The sequence below is a fragment of the Toxotes jaculatrix genome, chromosome 3, assembly GCF_017976425.1.
Source record: "Toxotes jaculatrix isolate fToxJac2 chromosome 3, fToxJac2.pri, whole genome shotgun sequence".
In the NCBI taxonomy this organism is placed as follows: Eukaryota; Metazoa; Chordata; class Actinopteri; family Toxotidae; genus Toxotes; species Toxotes jaculatrix.
Genome location: NC_054396.1, coordinates 7284165 through 7299817, shown reverse-complemented (window position 1 = coordinate 7299817; position 15653 = coordinate 7284165). Strand labels below are relative to the sequence as shown.

At 44.1% G+C, this 15653-nt stretch overlaps 2 protein-coding genes across 11 annotated transcripts in view; both read left to right on the top strand.

The window, feature by feature from the left end:
• Positions 1-10554, top strand: part of sulf2a (sulfatase 2a) — a 50225-nt gene extending 39671 nt beyond the window's left edge. For 5 of the 8 annotated variants that reach the window (XM_041033262.1, XM_041033265.1, XM_041033264.1 and 2 more), the window contains exons 19-22: positions 127-235; positions 321-354; positions 847-900; positions 1300-2660. In XM_041033262.1, coding sequence (XP_040889196.1) covers positions 127-235; positions 321-354; positions 847-900; positions 1300-1330 — 228 coding nt within the window. In that variant the 3' untranslated portion in view covers positions 1331-2660. Of the gene's footprint in view, positions 1-126; positions 236-320; positions 355-846; positions 901-1299; positions 2661-10542 lie in introns of those variants that run through there. The other 3 variants (XM_041033268.1, XM_041033266.1, XR_005893830.1) reach the window with 2 other exon arrangements.
• arhgap46a (Rho GTPase activating protein 46a) overlaps positions 3515-15653 on the top strand; it is a 32824-nt gene continuing 20685 nt past the window's right edge. For 2 of the 3 annotated variants that reach the window (XM_041033256.1, XM_041033255.1), the window contains exon 1: positions 14920-15066. In XM_041033256.1, coding sequence (XP_040889190.1) covers positions 14993-15066 — 74 coding nt within the window. In that variant the 5' untranslated portion in view covers positions 14920-14992. Of the gene's footprint in view, positions 3663-14919; positions 15067-15653 lie in introns of those variants that run through there. The other variant, XM_041033258.1, reaches the window with a different exon arrangement.

Genomic DNA, 15653 nt, shown 5'->3' with positions numbered 1-15653 from the left:
CCCACAACAAGCTTGATGTACGTGCGTTCCTGTGAGCACAGGGGACACAGACTTTCCAAGGTTTTCCAGAGATTTTCCAGAGTTTCCAAAGCCCTTGCTGACATTGTGTCCCGTTTGTTGCCATAGCTGATAAATGCTGTCAGCACCCTCGACCGCAACGCTCTGAATTCAATGCATCAACAGCTCATGGACTTACGAGGCTGCAAGGGACATAAGCAATGCAACCCGGAGAAGGGTGAGTAAAAAGCCTCTGAGGCAAACGTGATTGATTACAGTGTCTCCAGTAATTTGTGACTAATGTTACCTCCACTTCCTTTCAGGAGGAAAAGAGCGAAACTCCTTCAGTGAATACAGGTATTTTTTTTTTCTTCCTCTTGCGGCACAGCTGATTACTTTTACAAACACAGCAGATGGAATTCATGTTACAGTGTGAATTCAGAGGGGTTACAGACTCCCTAGTGAGTCTCTGGTCATGTTTTTGCTCATTGCGTATCCTCTGGGGAGTCAAGGAAATAAAATACAGTGATGTTGTGCTGAAATTAAACCTCTTCAAACTGCCATGGTCCCTTACTGTTGTGATCAAAGCCTTTTCAGCATGCAGAAGCCAAAGAGGGCCAAAATATAAGCCTGCTTTTCTGCTTCTGCTGTTCCCTTTTTGTAATGAAGCCTAATTGCTTGTCTCTGCTGTGCGTGTGGGTGTGTGCCTGCTTGTGTGTGCGCATGCATGTATGTGTGTGCACCTGTGCGTGCGTGTGTGTGTGTATGTGTTTTGTGTATATACCTGTGTGTTTGTCTCCATGCACATGCATTTGCCCTGCGCGTGTTTACGTGCTGTGCATGCTTCAGGCCAGTTCATCGTCGAAAGAGGCCAAAAGTGAAGAAGCCTTCCTCCAAATCGCTGTGAGTTTGTCATAACCCATCTGTTCCTTTGTAGTCAGCCAAGCTCTACTCCTATCTCTATCCAGATTTTTTTTTTTTTTAGCTTGGTCAGATGACCTAGCAGCATGCTCTCCTCTCTCCTATTTACTGTAGTTCTGTACTCCTCTAATTGCAGTAACTCTCATTTACCTGCATTGCAAAGCTGCACCAGCTTCTCTTTCATTCACCCACTCGAGTCAAGTTCAGTAAGGCAATGCAGATGTGAAACTGTCTCATTATGTTGTGTTCTCAGTCCTGTTATTGTCATCTCTTACTTTTCCTCGCAGTGTTGGTAGGATCAGACCACAACTGGAGCCATGGTTTCCAGTGAATGCCTCAAGTGGCACATTTAACTCACAGTATTTCTTATCCCCTGCACAGAGGGCAGATCTGGGAAGGGTGGGTTGGTTAACCACCTGCATCCCGCAACCACCCGCATCGGCCTCCTCCAGCGAAGGAAGGAGAAGGGGGAGTGCAGGCGAACCCTAGGACCTTGACTACACTTCGATGGACCATAACCTGAGATACTACTCTTTTCTAGTCTGGGTTTTTTCGTTTTTGAGAGAGCTGCTCTTTGTAGCCCTCACCCAGACAGAGGAGAAGCTGAGACTGACAGGAAGCTTAAAGACTCTCCAGCTGTCAGTTCAACATTCAAACACATTTCATACCCATTTACATCCTCTGTTACCCCCTGCTGTCCGGACCGGTAACATCAGCAAGATGCTGTGAATCAGGTGGGACAGTTTGGTAACCACAAGCCATTCAGTCTAACAGTACTGCTTGTAGATAATATATATCAGCTTTAATCCGCTTTTTTTATGTCACATGGGACTAGTTGGAAACCTGATGAGTTACATGTCAACTCTGCTGCTACGCAATGATGTCATGGCCTCATGATGTCTCTGTGGCACATGCTAAATCTTTAGTGCTTGGAGTCACAACAAGACATATTTTCTTTCTCTGCACTGATGTGTCTGCACATGGAAGTGAAACGGACTTTTACGCAACCGACCGTGACAAACTCTTTGCCATAATCTTTTGTATCATAGTTGATCTTAATGCCGATGAATGTCCTTTACCCAGCGTCATCTTCCTCAAAGCTGTGAGATAGTGAGGTGACTACAGTTTTCCTGCCTTGAACCAACCCCATACAGTGTCAGCCACACCTTGAACTGCCCCACACTAACCACTGTCTCACAATAATACAATCCAAACCTCCAGAATATTTGACCACTGGCAGAATGCGTCATTAGTAAATGCCATTTTAATCCTTTGTATTGTCAGTACCACACTGTAGAAGTATCCAAAAAGTTTGTTCAGCTTGCTATATTCATGGTGCTACAGGATAACAATACAGAAGTAAAATCTTGCTGTACAGTACAGTATGTATTTGAATGTATGTTGTGCAATTAATATAAATGTTTACAATATTTTTTATAATACTGAAGAGGCAGACCTCATTGTATGATATGAGTTGACAAAATGAACTTATAGGGAGAAACGTAGCTTGAGAAATTGCATTGCCCTCAATTTGTATGTTTGTCCTTTCCTTATTTACATCGGAAAAGCACTTAAAGGGTTCACTGTGAAGAGATGCCATGTACATTTAATGGATATATAGTTTACTCTGTGCCAGAGGAAAAACACACCAGTGTAATACTTATTGATGTGAAATTTAGCTACCTGCCTTTGTTAGCGTCTTTCTTTTTTTATTTTATTTTATTTTTTAGCAAATATTTCCATAGACCTGAGTGCTGATAGCAGTTGTGAATAAAGTGTTGTTTGACCATAAACATGAGCTGACTTTTATTCTGACATTAGATGCTGGTTTACTTGTGCTGTCCTGTCCAGCAGGTGTCTCTGTCTGCTTGTCCACAGGCTTGTCCACAGGGTTACATGATACTTAGCAATTCACTACAACAATAGTGGAAATAGTGGAAATACAGCTAGTTGTCATCACAAAAGAAGAAAGGTCTTCACACCTGTGACTGACTGAGTTCAGTGAGAATGGTTTGCAAAGTGAGCATATCTTACTTCAAATATTCAAATATTAACTGCTGTGTCGCTCAGCAACTTCTTTCTAAAATGTGGTTTTAGTAGAGGCCTTAGGTTCAAGTTAAAAAGTAAAGTCTGAGTTTGATAACTATTTAAAGAGCACATCTTTTACAAATTATAAGACTTGTTTTTTTTAATACCTTTTTGTAACAATCATAATAAATGAACAGTTCATTCACAGAAAGATGCACCGCTCTGTTTGCCTAGAAGTTATTTATTTTTGCTAAACAACTACAAGAAAAGCTGGCAGACACTCGGAGACCGTGATGTTCCCTCAGAGCCTGTTGTGATAGTTCTGGTCGCATGAGTTTAACATTTTATCGCTCTGCTTATTGTTCAGCCAACTGAGCCTCTAAATGTTTTGGTTGTGGTTTGGGCTCCAACTCTTTCCAGCCATCTAATCGTGTGTGTAGGGGGGCGAATGGAGGGTGGGAGCGTGGAGGAGAGCGGGCCGGGTTGGGTGGAGTGGGGGGTAGGGGGGTGCAGACTGGGTGACCCCCATACCAACCTATGACTCACGTGCAGAGGCGGAGACTCCATATCGGATTCACCACCGGAGGACCTTCCCGTACTCACTACTCGGACCGCTCCGTGCTCAGTAAACTAACCTAAACCCAGAAACGAGCCGAAACTCCGTTTTCACTTTGTTGACGCCTCGTTTACAATGTGAAGAAAATGGCCGGGACAAGGTAAGTTAACTCTCACTTTAATTTCGAGGCGAGCCAAAGTTTAACAGGAGACAGTTTACAAGCTAAAGCTCGGTTGGCTCTCTTTCACCCCGCCGCCGACGGCTCTCTGAGGGCGGCCAGCAGGCAGTGAGCACCGCCACACCACACCGCTCTCTCTATGGACGCTCACAGTGTTTTAAAGTTTACATGTTAGCTAACAAGTGTGTGAAAATTAAATGCCTCTTTGACACATTTTCAGTCACGTGAAGAGAGCAGTTTGGAGGGATTATTTAAAAACTGAAATTTAAATTGTACTTTTCTTTTGGTGTTACTGTTTAATGAACGCTGGACAGTTTTAAACAGTATTAACTGCTGTAGCTTGGTAGCATGTAACAGGAAAACTATGAGAGAAGTTTGACACTTTAAGTGAAGTTGTGCCTTCACTTACTGTTTGTAGAAGAGTTAAATCAGATAAAGCTGTTAGGGCAGATTGAACCTACTTTCCACATTTTTTTTAATCTTCACCAACCTCATCCTTTGATATCTTTTTTCCTAACATGGCTACACACATTGGTTAAGTCTTTGCTGTGGTTAAAAGACCAATAACCTAAAAATGTTCCACAGCCACATTTGTTTCTCTCATTTTATTTTATTTTTTACTGGTGGAAGGTAACTGGGGCCGGTTGCTTTAGCTACTGGTTTGATGTACACATGCTGGATTTCTTCAGCATCTGCTTTGCCTGCAGATGTTGCTTAAAACTTTGTTTAGCTTTCATTGGTTGCTCGAGACAGATTGTTTTGCTTTAGTCTACACAGTATATTTAAAGCTACTGAGATGTGTAGGATAAGCGACTTTGGTTCCTCTTAAAATTTCCCTTTCAACTGTTTTGATACACATATTTCAGATGGGGGCTTTTTAAGTGCTGAGACTTTGTATAGTTAGGACTGGATGGCTTAATGGCTGAGGCTGAAGTTATGAGAGTCCTTGATGTTTCAGTATCCCCCCCTCTCCCATGTGCGGCCCTCCTCTTGAATAATGTGCCATGTACGTTGTCTGACAATCAAGCTGCCAATCAGATGCCATTTATATGGCCCAAAGCTGTTAGTTTGGTGCACCGTGCCAACCTGACTTCCTGGGTGTGGTAGTTTCACTGTCTCCCTGCCCAGCCAGGGCTCATGTGATGAGTGTTGGTAGCATTCATGTGGCGTTGGGTTTTCTTGGTTTCTGCAGACATGTTAACTTCTCTATCTGTCCAGCACTAACGTCTTTATCTGTCGTAACATACTTTTCTGCCTACCGTCTACTACATCATCACAGACAGAGAAGGCAGGATGGCGGGACGAGAGGCCGAGGTCCATTTGGTATTTCAGCCCACTAAAACTTGCCTTTTGTTCGCTTGAGCTTTTCAGTGTGTGGAGCTGACTCTACAGTAGGATGTTGTCTCAGTGTTTGTCCCGCTCGCTCACAACAGTATGCAGACAAAGGAGAACAAACTACGCGTCCCTCTAACAAGATGAATCAAAATTGGGTCTTCTGACAAAGACAAGACAGGATGCCCATCCTACAGAGGATTCAACAATAGAGTTGTTTGTTTGCCTGAGAGGAAGTGATTTTGACGCTTGTGCTCCAGTGACAATGCCTTGTTATGGGTTGTGATATGTTAATATTATATTGACTGTGATCGGGCCTTTTCTCATCTTTCTGGGTGAGTTCTTTGTAGATGTACAACTTTGGATCATATTTTCCAGTTTTCACTCTCTCCTGTTTACTGAACTGTAATCCCCGTGGATCAGTGCTCTTAACTCTCCACACACACTTTTCACCTGACTGCCGCAATGACGCTGTAATGAGGTTAAGGTGATTTGCCCAAACACATTTATCTACACCTGTATAACCGCTGACATTTTGAACCTTCCCTCTGTGGGGATTAATGACTGGTTTAACTTCCTGGCCCACACTAGGCTGAACCTGATGCTGAGAGTGCTGATCATCACTCACTAGCATTACAGAGGATAATAACTTGTAGGACGGCACAAGAAAGGAGAGCCTGCAAGGATGATTGAGTCATCTGCTTCAAAGCAGGAGAACAAGTCTATATACTCGCAGTGAGCTGTCACAGTGCAAAACTAATATACGCTCTATACACACACACACACACACACACACACCACAGACCATTGAAACAAATGAAATGTAGTGAAAGGCTACAAGGAAATTAGAAATTTTAGCTTCTCAAATGCGCCTTTGAGCACAACCCAAAAATCTGTTGTCATTCAGAAAATATTAATCTGTCCCTACACATTGATCCCATGCGATGGCCTCTTATTATTATAATCCACCCCACTACTCCCCTCAGGCCTGCACCGACACAGCCTTAACGTCTTCACCAGCCTGCTCTGCATTTCTAATCCTGGAGAGCCTGCGGTCTGCACCTTCACTTCCTCTAGAGGACAATCCGGACGTGTCTTTCCTGTGTGGCTCCTCGGCCAGCCACTGATGTCCCCCACCCCCCCTATTCCCCATGTAACTCTGCTCTGGGATTAGACTCTGGCCTCGTTTGTCATGTCAGCAGGGGAGGATTCAGGGGGGGTGTTGTGGTTCAACTCGAAATGAAGTTACTAACTGCTACTGGTGGTAGGCAAGCAGGTCAGATACTGATGGAAAATGTTGTTTTGGCAGCACGCAGATGGCAGAGACTGAATTCTTGAGTTTATTTTTAAAAGGCTGTGCAGAACGTGTCTTCATTTACAACACGTATGACCCTGAAAGATAGGACAAAATAAAGTTTGGACAACAAACGTTTGGGGTTATTAAGCACAATTATGTCCTAATAGGTTCATTCATTTCTCTTGTTTGGACAAGTGACCCCATTGTTCCAACTCCGACAGCTGGTGTACCGGACAGAAAGGCCGGCCTATGTGTGGTAAACACCCTGATCCCTTCATCTGCATCTCCTGCACATGTTCACTCTCGTCCAGAGTCTTTTCTGACCTGAAAAGTCCCCACATGCTCTTCAGCTAAGGGCGAGGGGTGGATTTTTGGAAGGACAGGGACTTCTGTTTGGTCAGGCTTACTCCTATAAAAGGGAATTTATTGACCCTGTTGCTGAGTGGTGTCTCAGACAGACAGCGACTGTTCAGCAGAGCAGTAAGGGGCCGGAAGTTCCCAGTATTTCTGCAGAAAGCTGCAGCATTCGTGGGAGAAGGCAGGATGGCGGGACAAGACAATACTCTCCATACAGAGATCACAGAGCGCTGCTTCTCTGCGGTTCGTTTGTAGGCGGATTACAGCGAGAGTATCTGAAGTAACATTCAAGACTGCCAACACAAAAATGTTCTCCTGGAACCGGTGGCGAGGTAGGCACTATTATCTGACATATCATGAAGAATCAGTTTGTTGCAGTGGGGGTGAACGATTTGGCAGCTACAGAGACTAAATTCACTTGGGCCATGTAAAATCGCCAGTTGGAAAGCAGCATGGGAAAGACGGGCCTTGCTGAAGGTGTCTAAGCGATCTTGTGAGATCCCGTCTAATCCAGTGCCCGTGGAGAGGAGAAACTGTCTCTAGGTCTGGATTAGGGCAGCTGTTGAAGGAGGTCACCCCAGACCACGTATACATGTCCCAAGCTCCTCCCCGGCCCGTCTCTGATTGGCCGGGGTCCCCCCTGTGTGGAGGCAACACAGAGAGTTCTCGTTGAATGAAGTCTGCCTGTTGATCTGACAATAGTCTGCATTGTTCTGTAGCATCACAGGCTTCAGAATAGGGTCCATTTCACAGGCTTTGTAATGCATATGGCTGTGAGTCATCACGGGACATTCTTGTCAACTAGGTAACCATTTTTTTTCCCTATTCCCACAGAGCCCACAGACTTATGTATAACAAGAAACTGTTGGCAACTTCAGTAAAAAATGGAATATTTTTCTGACTTCTTAATCAGATCAGTGTGTTCACGTGTTTGTCTTTCACAAACAAGCTGTCAACACAGTCCTTTGTATTCTTTTGTGCTGAAGACAGTGCAGGTTGACATTGTGCACAAAGCTTCAAAATGTGAAAAGTCCACTGTGCATTTCTCTTTACCGCTCCGTAGTTTTAAAATAGACCCCACGTCCAGCAGTGGCACTCATTGCTATAGGCCTAGCATACAGAACACACACCAAACCGGACCATCTAGTTCTTGCGGTTCTGGGCGTGTGTGACATTCTAGTGGATCAGGACTGCCAGTCATGCTTTTCTCAGGTGATACTCGGCGAGATGAAAGAGTTTACTCGAAGTATGTTTAACCTTCTTCATTTAGTGATCATGACGTAGATCCCCTGAAGCAGATTTAGTGTGCTTGAGTTTACAGACATTGGCAGGCAACAACACATTGTGCACATCACGGGACTGTGCAGCATCTCTGCTGTTTGTTCAGTTCTCCACTGTCATAACCGTACTGTCACACTCAGTATCAACAGCTTGTTAGCGTCTCATCCATGCAGGCCTTTTGGAGGTGAATCAGGTGACAGGGTGAGCCCACGAGCCCCCACCACCTCCCTCTGTTCATCTTTATCCTCCCATCCAAGCCTTGTTCTCTCTGCCAGGCATGTGGCTGCCCGGCTGTTTGGTCTTAAAGTGCTTTACCTCTCTTCCCTTCCTTGGCAACCTGCTGCCCCGGTGCCTGGGTCAGCTCACACAAGTCTGGCCCTATCATGCCTGACGCGTCTCACAATGAAAGATGACTCCCCTGGACTCGTTTGCTAATGTCAGCACACGATGAGTGAGGAATGGACACTGACAACTGTTGCTGAGGGGTGGGAGGAAAAGAGGATGGGGGGAGGGGAGGAAGGGTGCAGTAAAGAGAAAGGGTATGAACCTGTTTGAAACCATGTTGTCTTTAATGTGGTTCATTCTGAGCTTTGATTTAGTGTTTTTCTATTCTCCTTAATATGCAAAAATCAGATTTCTGTCAGCTCCAACTCGCTCCATGAAAACTTATTTTGTTTCAACATATCCAGCCACACAAGTTCAGGGTTGTCATTGATTCTATTGTCAGAATATTGCCACTGTAGAAGACATTTTATTAATATGTGATAAATGCATCCTGAAAGGCCAATGGTGATCCCTGAGTTGAGACCTTTGAGACTGTGAGAGGATGAATGAAAAAAAAAGGCTGTCACCAAGAGTCAGTGGGCAGAGTCAGTTAACTTTTTTAAATTCATGCAAAGCTGGAGTATTTAAATCAGTTAAGTAAACTGTTAACAATCATATGTTAGTGTTTTCAAAAATGTCCGTTTTTATCAGCCCACAGTACAGCTGGATCCTGTTGTTTCATTTCAGGATTGTTCAACAACAAATTGAAAGCTCAGTGGTTTGTGGTGGATAACAGCTCGGTGTTGATGAAAGACAAAAAAAAACCCAGTGCATTTCCAGATTTATCTGAAAAAGAAAATTGCAAAAGTAAATAGGCCTTCCCGTTTGTTGGACAGATAGTGCGAATGGTCAGCTTTCGTAGGTCTCTTCGATCTTCCCAAATTCTTGTCCATCGATTTTTCGCACTGTTTTTGGTGTTACAGAGGTAACAGAATAAATAAACCTGTATAAAGTTCTAACAAGGGGCAAAAGAGTAAACAAGGCCAGCATTGTGCTTCCCTGTGGGTCTGGTTAACAAAGCACATCAAGTTAGAAAACAAGATAAGTATACAGCATCCTAACCCCTAGCATTAACTTTATGAGAGTTTCTGTGCGGTTGAATGCCAAGTCGCCTCTCAGAAGTCCATTACTCTATAACAGACTCAGCAGTCTTTGTGCTGGTTTGTTTGTTGTTAAATTCAATGCAACACACACATACACATGCTCACACATACTCACACACACACACATACCAATAGTGCTATGAGTTTGACTGACCTCTAACCCTGGTAACGCAGCAGGAATGGGAGGTGTTAAACAAAAGAGCCAAAGAATGTGTGTGTGACAGGTGCTGGGGTTTTTTTCTATCATCTGAAACATGTGTACTGTCCCCTCTCCCTCTGATTGTGTTGGATGCCTGGGTGGAGTGTAGGTGCCTGCACACACATCCTGCACAGAGACGACTCATATACACCTGTTTCCAGCAGAAACATTTAGTTCAGTGGAGGCTTCCAGGAAACAAACATGTGCCTTTGTAATGGCTGGATCATGCTTCTGATAAGGACATGAGCCTCTCTCAAACCTGATTCATATCTTTACTATCAAGCCAATCAAGTTTATCAAGAACTGGTAATGGAAAAATGTAGGCCAAACTGATCCATTAAGTTTTGCTCATAGCTGCAGTGTGTTATTTAGACTTTCTGTGAGTAAATGTTAGCTATGTCAAGCTAGCTAATGTAGCTACCAAGGATCTGTACATACTCTCTTATAGCAGCAAAAAAATAAGAAGTGGGCAACTGTCGAATTCATACTTCATACTCCAAGTTGCTACAGACAAGTTGCTGTATATTCCCAGAAAGCTGGGGTGTCCACCACGCTGTTCCAATAGGCATATGAGACAAATCCCTATGGGCTGCTGCTTTGGTGGGCCAATGAAAAAAAGTTTGTACGGACCCTCTCTGTGTACCTGTTATTTGGGATGTACATGAGAATGTGCTGAACACGTGTTCTGGGACACAGCTAAGTTTCAACCCTCATGTTGAGCTAACATTAACTTGAACAAGTCTGTTGACATGTTGCCAAACCAGCATGGACTAGGGGAATAATGTTTTCCACACAGGTTTACCTTGCAAATCTGATTATGTAACTGGTAGGCTGTTTTCTTCAGATATTGTTAGAGTGATGACGACTATTTCACACCCAGTCTGCTCAGTCAGAGAGACAGGGAAGAAGAAGTGGTCGAGAGGTCAAGGATCGACAGTGAGAGCAGCAGCATCAACAGCTGAGCTTGAGGAAAGAGTGGAGGAAGGTCATAGAGAGAGGACGGATTCAACACAGGTTATAGTCTACTCATGTAGTACTTCTTCATCCTCTCTTGTTGGACTGAGGGCAGACTGGATGCTGCAGGTGCTATGAGACGGAATGGGCCGGGGCTAGCTGGTTAGCACTTTAACGTCAAAACTGTTATTTCTTTACATTCTGTTGATAATCTTAGTTGATTTTTGAATGTTTAAACCAAAATACCTAAATATTGCCCCTTTAAATCAAAATCAGTGAAAGCAGCATGTGCAGAAAAAAATTACATTCAGAAAACTATTATTGTAGTTTAAATTTGAAGGTGGAAAGTAAATCCAAAGTAAACAGTTTGCTTCAGTTCAGTCTTTGCAGTGCTGCTGACGGGGGTTACACACACCAGCCGCTGCCCTTTTCACTCCAGTTAAGGGGACGGTGGCCACACCACTCAACATACCAGGTTTACAGTTACACTCTTCATTAGTCACAGCTACCTGGAACCACTGCCAAGCACTCAGTAGTCGCTCTGTGTCCCTGCTCTTGTTTTACAATATTTAGATAAGCAGGTTGCCTAGCAGCCATGCTGAATAGACTTTGTACATGGTTTAGACATAATCAAACAGAAGTCTGCTTTTGGCAGATCACTCCTTGTATTATATTGAGGTTCAGGTCTCTACATGTCTCTGTGAGAGCAAATTACCACTGGTTTCCCCTTATTGCGACATTTTTAATAGTTTTTTTTTTTAACCTGTGCAACAAGGTGAGTTTAAATTCCTTCGTCTCTCTTGATGACTTATTTTAAAGCCAGTATCTGAGGAGAAAGGCTGTCTTATGTCTGTAAATAGGAAATAGCAGTTCTGTAAATATACCGGCCAGGGTGGACCTTGGCACTTGTTGCTGTGGCTGGTGAACAGAGAGCTAAGGTTTCCTACATGAATGGCAGGCCCTGTGTGAGAACTCCGCCTGGCTTGGTCCACAAGGGACAGTCACAGGCAACAACTCAGAATAGTCTGTTGTTGCAAAAGGTTAGAGGTTACCTTACAAGAGTACTAAATAGTAAATGGGAGTTTAACTGGCTCGCTGGTTGTGTCACTTCATCCTAACAAATTTGTGGACAAATGAATGCAGTAATACCCTCCATTTGGCTCAGTTTCTGAAAGCTTTGTATCAGTCTATCAGAAATGCCACAATGGCACCGAAGCATAAAGCTGCATTTCAGCCATTACTAGATTATCTGATGAAACACTGCAGCTATAGTTTAGTCTAAACTCTATACCACAGAGAAAACAATCTCTTTTTACCCCTTCGTGTGGCTTATCTTTGTGATGAAATCAGCCGCCACGTTGGTATATGAATTTGCGTGAAAATCCAGAGCTGGACAATGACACAAGGCTGCGTGTTGGCCTATTTCTAGTGAATGTATTGTCCAGTCCTCTGTGTTTACCGTTGCTGGGAAAAACGCCAGTTACACTTTGGCGCTGACTTCGAACAATGGGGCAGATTCCATGAGCTATATTCTGTTGTTTCCCTCACTCTGGGAAACCGCTCTCAGTTCTGGTTATTTTTGGAGCTGACTCTAAATTGTGGATGACAGATGTAGAATTTCTCCTTCAGAAGGAGACCCCTGGCACACTGGGACTGGGAGCAAAAAGATGCTTAAGAAGGTGGGCTTGTGCGCACGTCTTTGTGTTCATGTGTGCGCATTTGTCAGCTTTCGCCTCTTCATCTCAGTGATGGGTTCTGTTTGCACAGATTTTTTTTTTAACAATTTGACAGGCTTTATTTTTAGGTGCAGTGGAATAACCATAGGCGGCTGAAGCGTCTCCTTGACCCAAATGGGAGACAAAGACCCTGTGTGCCATGGGAGAGCAAAGAGTGTGTTATTACAAGCAACAATAAAGAGGACATTGGGTTGTACCCTGTAGTTTCAACATATTTCACAGCTGCAGAGTTGTGTTTTTTCACACAGAACTGTCTGGTACCACCAGGTGAATGAAAAACTCAAACATTGTAGATTAGATGAAATATGAAAGGAACTCCTTATTGCTGGAAAACATAACTTCCACAAAAGGTAAAAAGTACCATTTCTATTCATGGAAGTCCTGTGTCAGCTATATGTTATAAGTCATGAAAAATATTTTTGGTGGAATCTGTAAAATCCAACTACTCCTGAACTTTCTATGTTGATGTGTTTATTGAAGGCAGTGAAGGACCACACAAACCTCTAACATGGGTCTCTGGCATAGAAGTTGGCCTCAGTTAGACTGAGTTTCCCTAGAGGTAAATCAGGTGCTGTGTCCTTCAGTCATAGGACCTTGTGTGTGTTAAGTTAATTTTAGATCAATATAAAACATTTCTGTTGGAGTTGAACATGGCTGAGCTGGTGCAGACTGCATTCCAAACCATTTATGAGCATTTGCAGCGTGAGGCAGACTGCTACGGTTGTTTGGAGAGCTGCACTATATTTTTGTGTCTGCTCGAGTCGAGGAATCGCCTAAAGCTGAGCAGGCTGAGGATCGTTCATGTGATATTTCAGACAGGAACTTTTCTCCAGAAATGTATAGCAATTAGGCTGCTCATAACAATTTTAGATGGTCTGCTTCAGGCAATCAAATCACTTTTATTTCATTTTGATTGTCAAGTAAATGTAATTATGGTGGGAATGAACAGATAAGTTTTTTATGACAGATGTAGAGAAAAAATGTCCTGGTAGATCCTGCAGAAGACAAGTTCCTTTGTCCTTGACAACCCATGTAATGGACATCTCTCACATGTTGTTTGAGTGCTCCCAAAAGTGATGTTCCAGGAATTTCAGAACCTGAACACCGGCCCCGTCTTCCTGCTTATCTGGTTGTGTCAACAGAGCCCAGCAGGCTCGCTCTCAGCTCTAAATGCTGTATATTTACCCAGAGGGAACAGTCCTTATGCAACCATCACACCCCGTGCTGCTAAACTCGTCAGCCGTGGCCTCCACAGTTGACCCTCAAACCCTGGTTTCCTGTTGGGGTGTTCAGGACACCGTGCACCGTGGTTGAAGGCTGTGCTGGTTTTCTCAGTGGCATTGCTGCTGTGGAGTTTTGTTGCTCAGGTACAGAGTGAGGGACACAGCCTGAGCTTTCTCTCACTCCATGTTCTTCAAGGATTGGTTTATTTGGAATCAGATACAAACACTGCATTTACAGAGGATGATGAAAAACACAGAACTCAATAACAAGGGAGGCAGCGTGGAGAGATCAGTTTCTCAGTGTGGGAAGGCCTCTTCTGGAGGCCAGGATCAGTAAAAGAATGAAGGCTGTGGTATGTGTGGGGTGGTATTGACTGTTTGGCCTCTGCTTTGAATGCCCCATTATGTGCAAGGCTTCCCGCCCATTAAGTGTTGTGGATCTAATCAAGTCTGAAAGTCATCTTCTAATAGTTGGGCCTCATTGTGGGATCTGTGTCTTTGTGAGTAGTCAGACTGTAAACACTTCTCTGCTGCACTGAATCCAAGCCCTGCAACACAAACAAACATTCACACTAACATTTTTCAACACTTTTTTTTCTCCAAATTTCCCCTCTCATCTTCTTGCCATCCCAGATGGACTAAAAACACAGGGTAAAATCACCCTTACGTGTTGAGTCCACTAAGGTCAGAGCTGCTTGCCTGGAGTGAGGGACTGGACCAGATGGTTTCCCAGCATAGAGCAATGGGACACATGGGTAGACAGTATGTGGAAAGTTCCTATATCCTCTCGATGTGTTTTCTATGTTTACCTGGCTGTTAAATTAACCTATGGGGATCCTGGGGCTGGTGCTGGCAGCACATAAAAGAGATGTCGATTGACACTATATGCCTGATGAACAGGTATGCCAAAATTATCCATGGCTTTGCGGTGAATGCGGAGAGCAGCTGTTGTTCTCAGTGAGTTGTAGTCAACAGACTGACATTGTAACCCTGCCAGACCTGACGGGCACCACACTCCACTGTGTCTATTTCTGAGGCCGGGGGTGCACACAGGGCTGTTTTGGATGTCACATGAGAAACGAGTGTGGGTATTTGTTGGACACTGTAGGCACTCCTATCCACACTAAGCTTCGTGTCCCTTCTGATCTTCACAGGTAGCCTAGGCTGCAGGCTCGTACCACAAACAGCCATGACAGGGAGAAGAAAAGCTTTTCTGTCCTGAGAAAGCTGGGAAAAGATCCAAGCCTATGGCAGATTCTTGTGACACTAATTCCTCCCCACTGGCACTTTTCTCTCAAAGATGCTAGGCTAGAGTTGGGTGGGATACTAAGGAAGAGAAAGGACCTAGCCTTTGCCAGGACCCTCAAGTGGTCATTAGAAGAGAGGAGAAAGGAGCGTTGTGATTTATGGGATATTTGGAGTCTTTCCTCTGGCTCTGATGTAGACATAGACTGTGATGCTGAGCCTGGGGAAAGGGCTCTAGCTGGCTGTTCTCAGTGTTCCCACATGGATTTGCTGTCACAGTTCAGGCCTGCGTTAGGGAACTACATCAAAGGAGACATAATGGAGCCCACTAAAGGGTAGCGTAACCTAGATATACCAGCAAACTGCAGTCCTTGCTTATTTGCCAGATGTATTTATTGACCCTGATTTTATATAGGTAGCTACCGCACATACTGTATACGGGGTTTGTTTAGCACAGATAGACTGCCCTATAATTTCTCTGAAAATCAGTTCATGGTGTAATTGTGTTTCATTGGTTGTCGCTCTTATCTGTGCCCTTTTGCCTTTGCACTTTTCTGCTGGGTTGTCAGCTGGGTTGTCTTTTTCTCTGTTTCTCTCTCTGACTCTGACTCCATGTCTGTTTTTTTGCGGCTCCCCTCTCTACTGCCTCTTTTTTTTATTGTCTATGTGTATTGTGCTGAGCTGGCTGCTGTCACCCTGTGATTGTAGTTAAGCTCTGTGGTTTTTGCCTTAGTACCACTCAGAGCGTATGGTTCTCTTTGGGCCCTGCTGACTCCAAGCCTGGTGTCTCCCTGACTGCGTCCACCTGTCTTCTTATTCAGGAAACACACACATACACGACGTCGCTCCTGCCGCTCCATTGCCTACCAAAGAGATGACATCACTTCTAACACACACACACACACGCACACATGCAGATGGA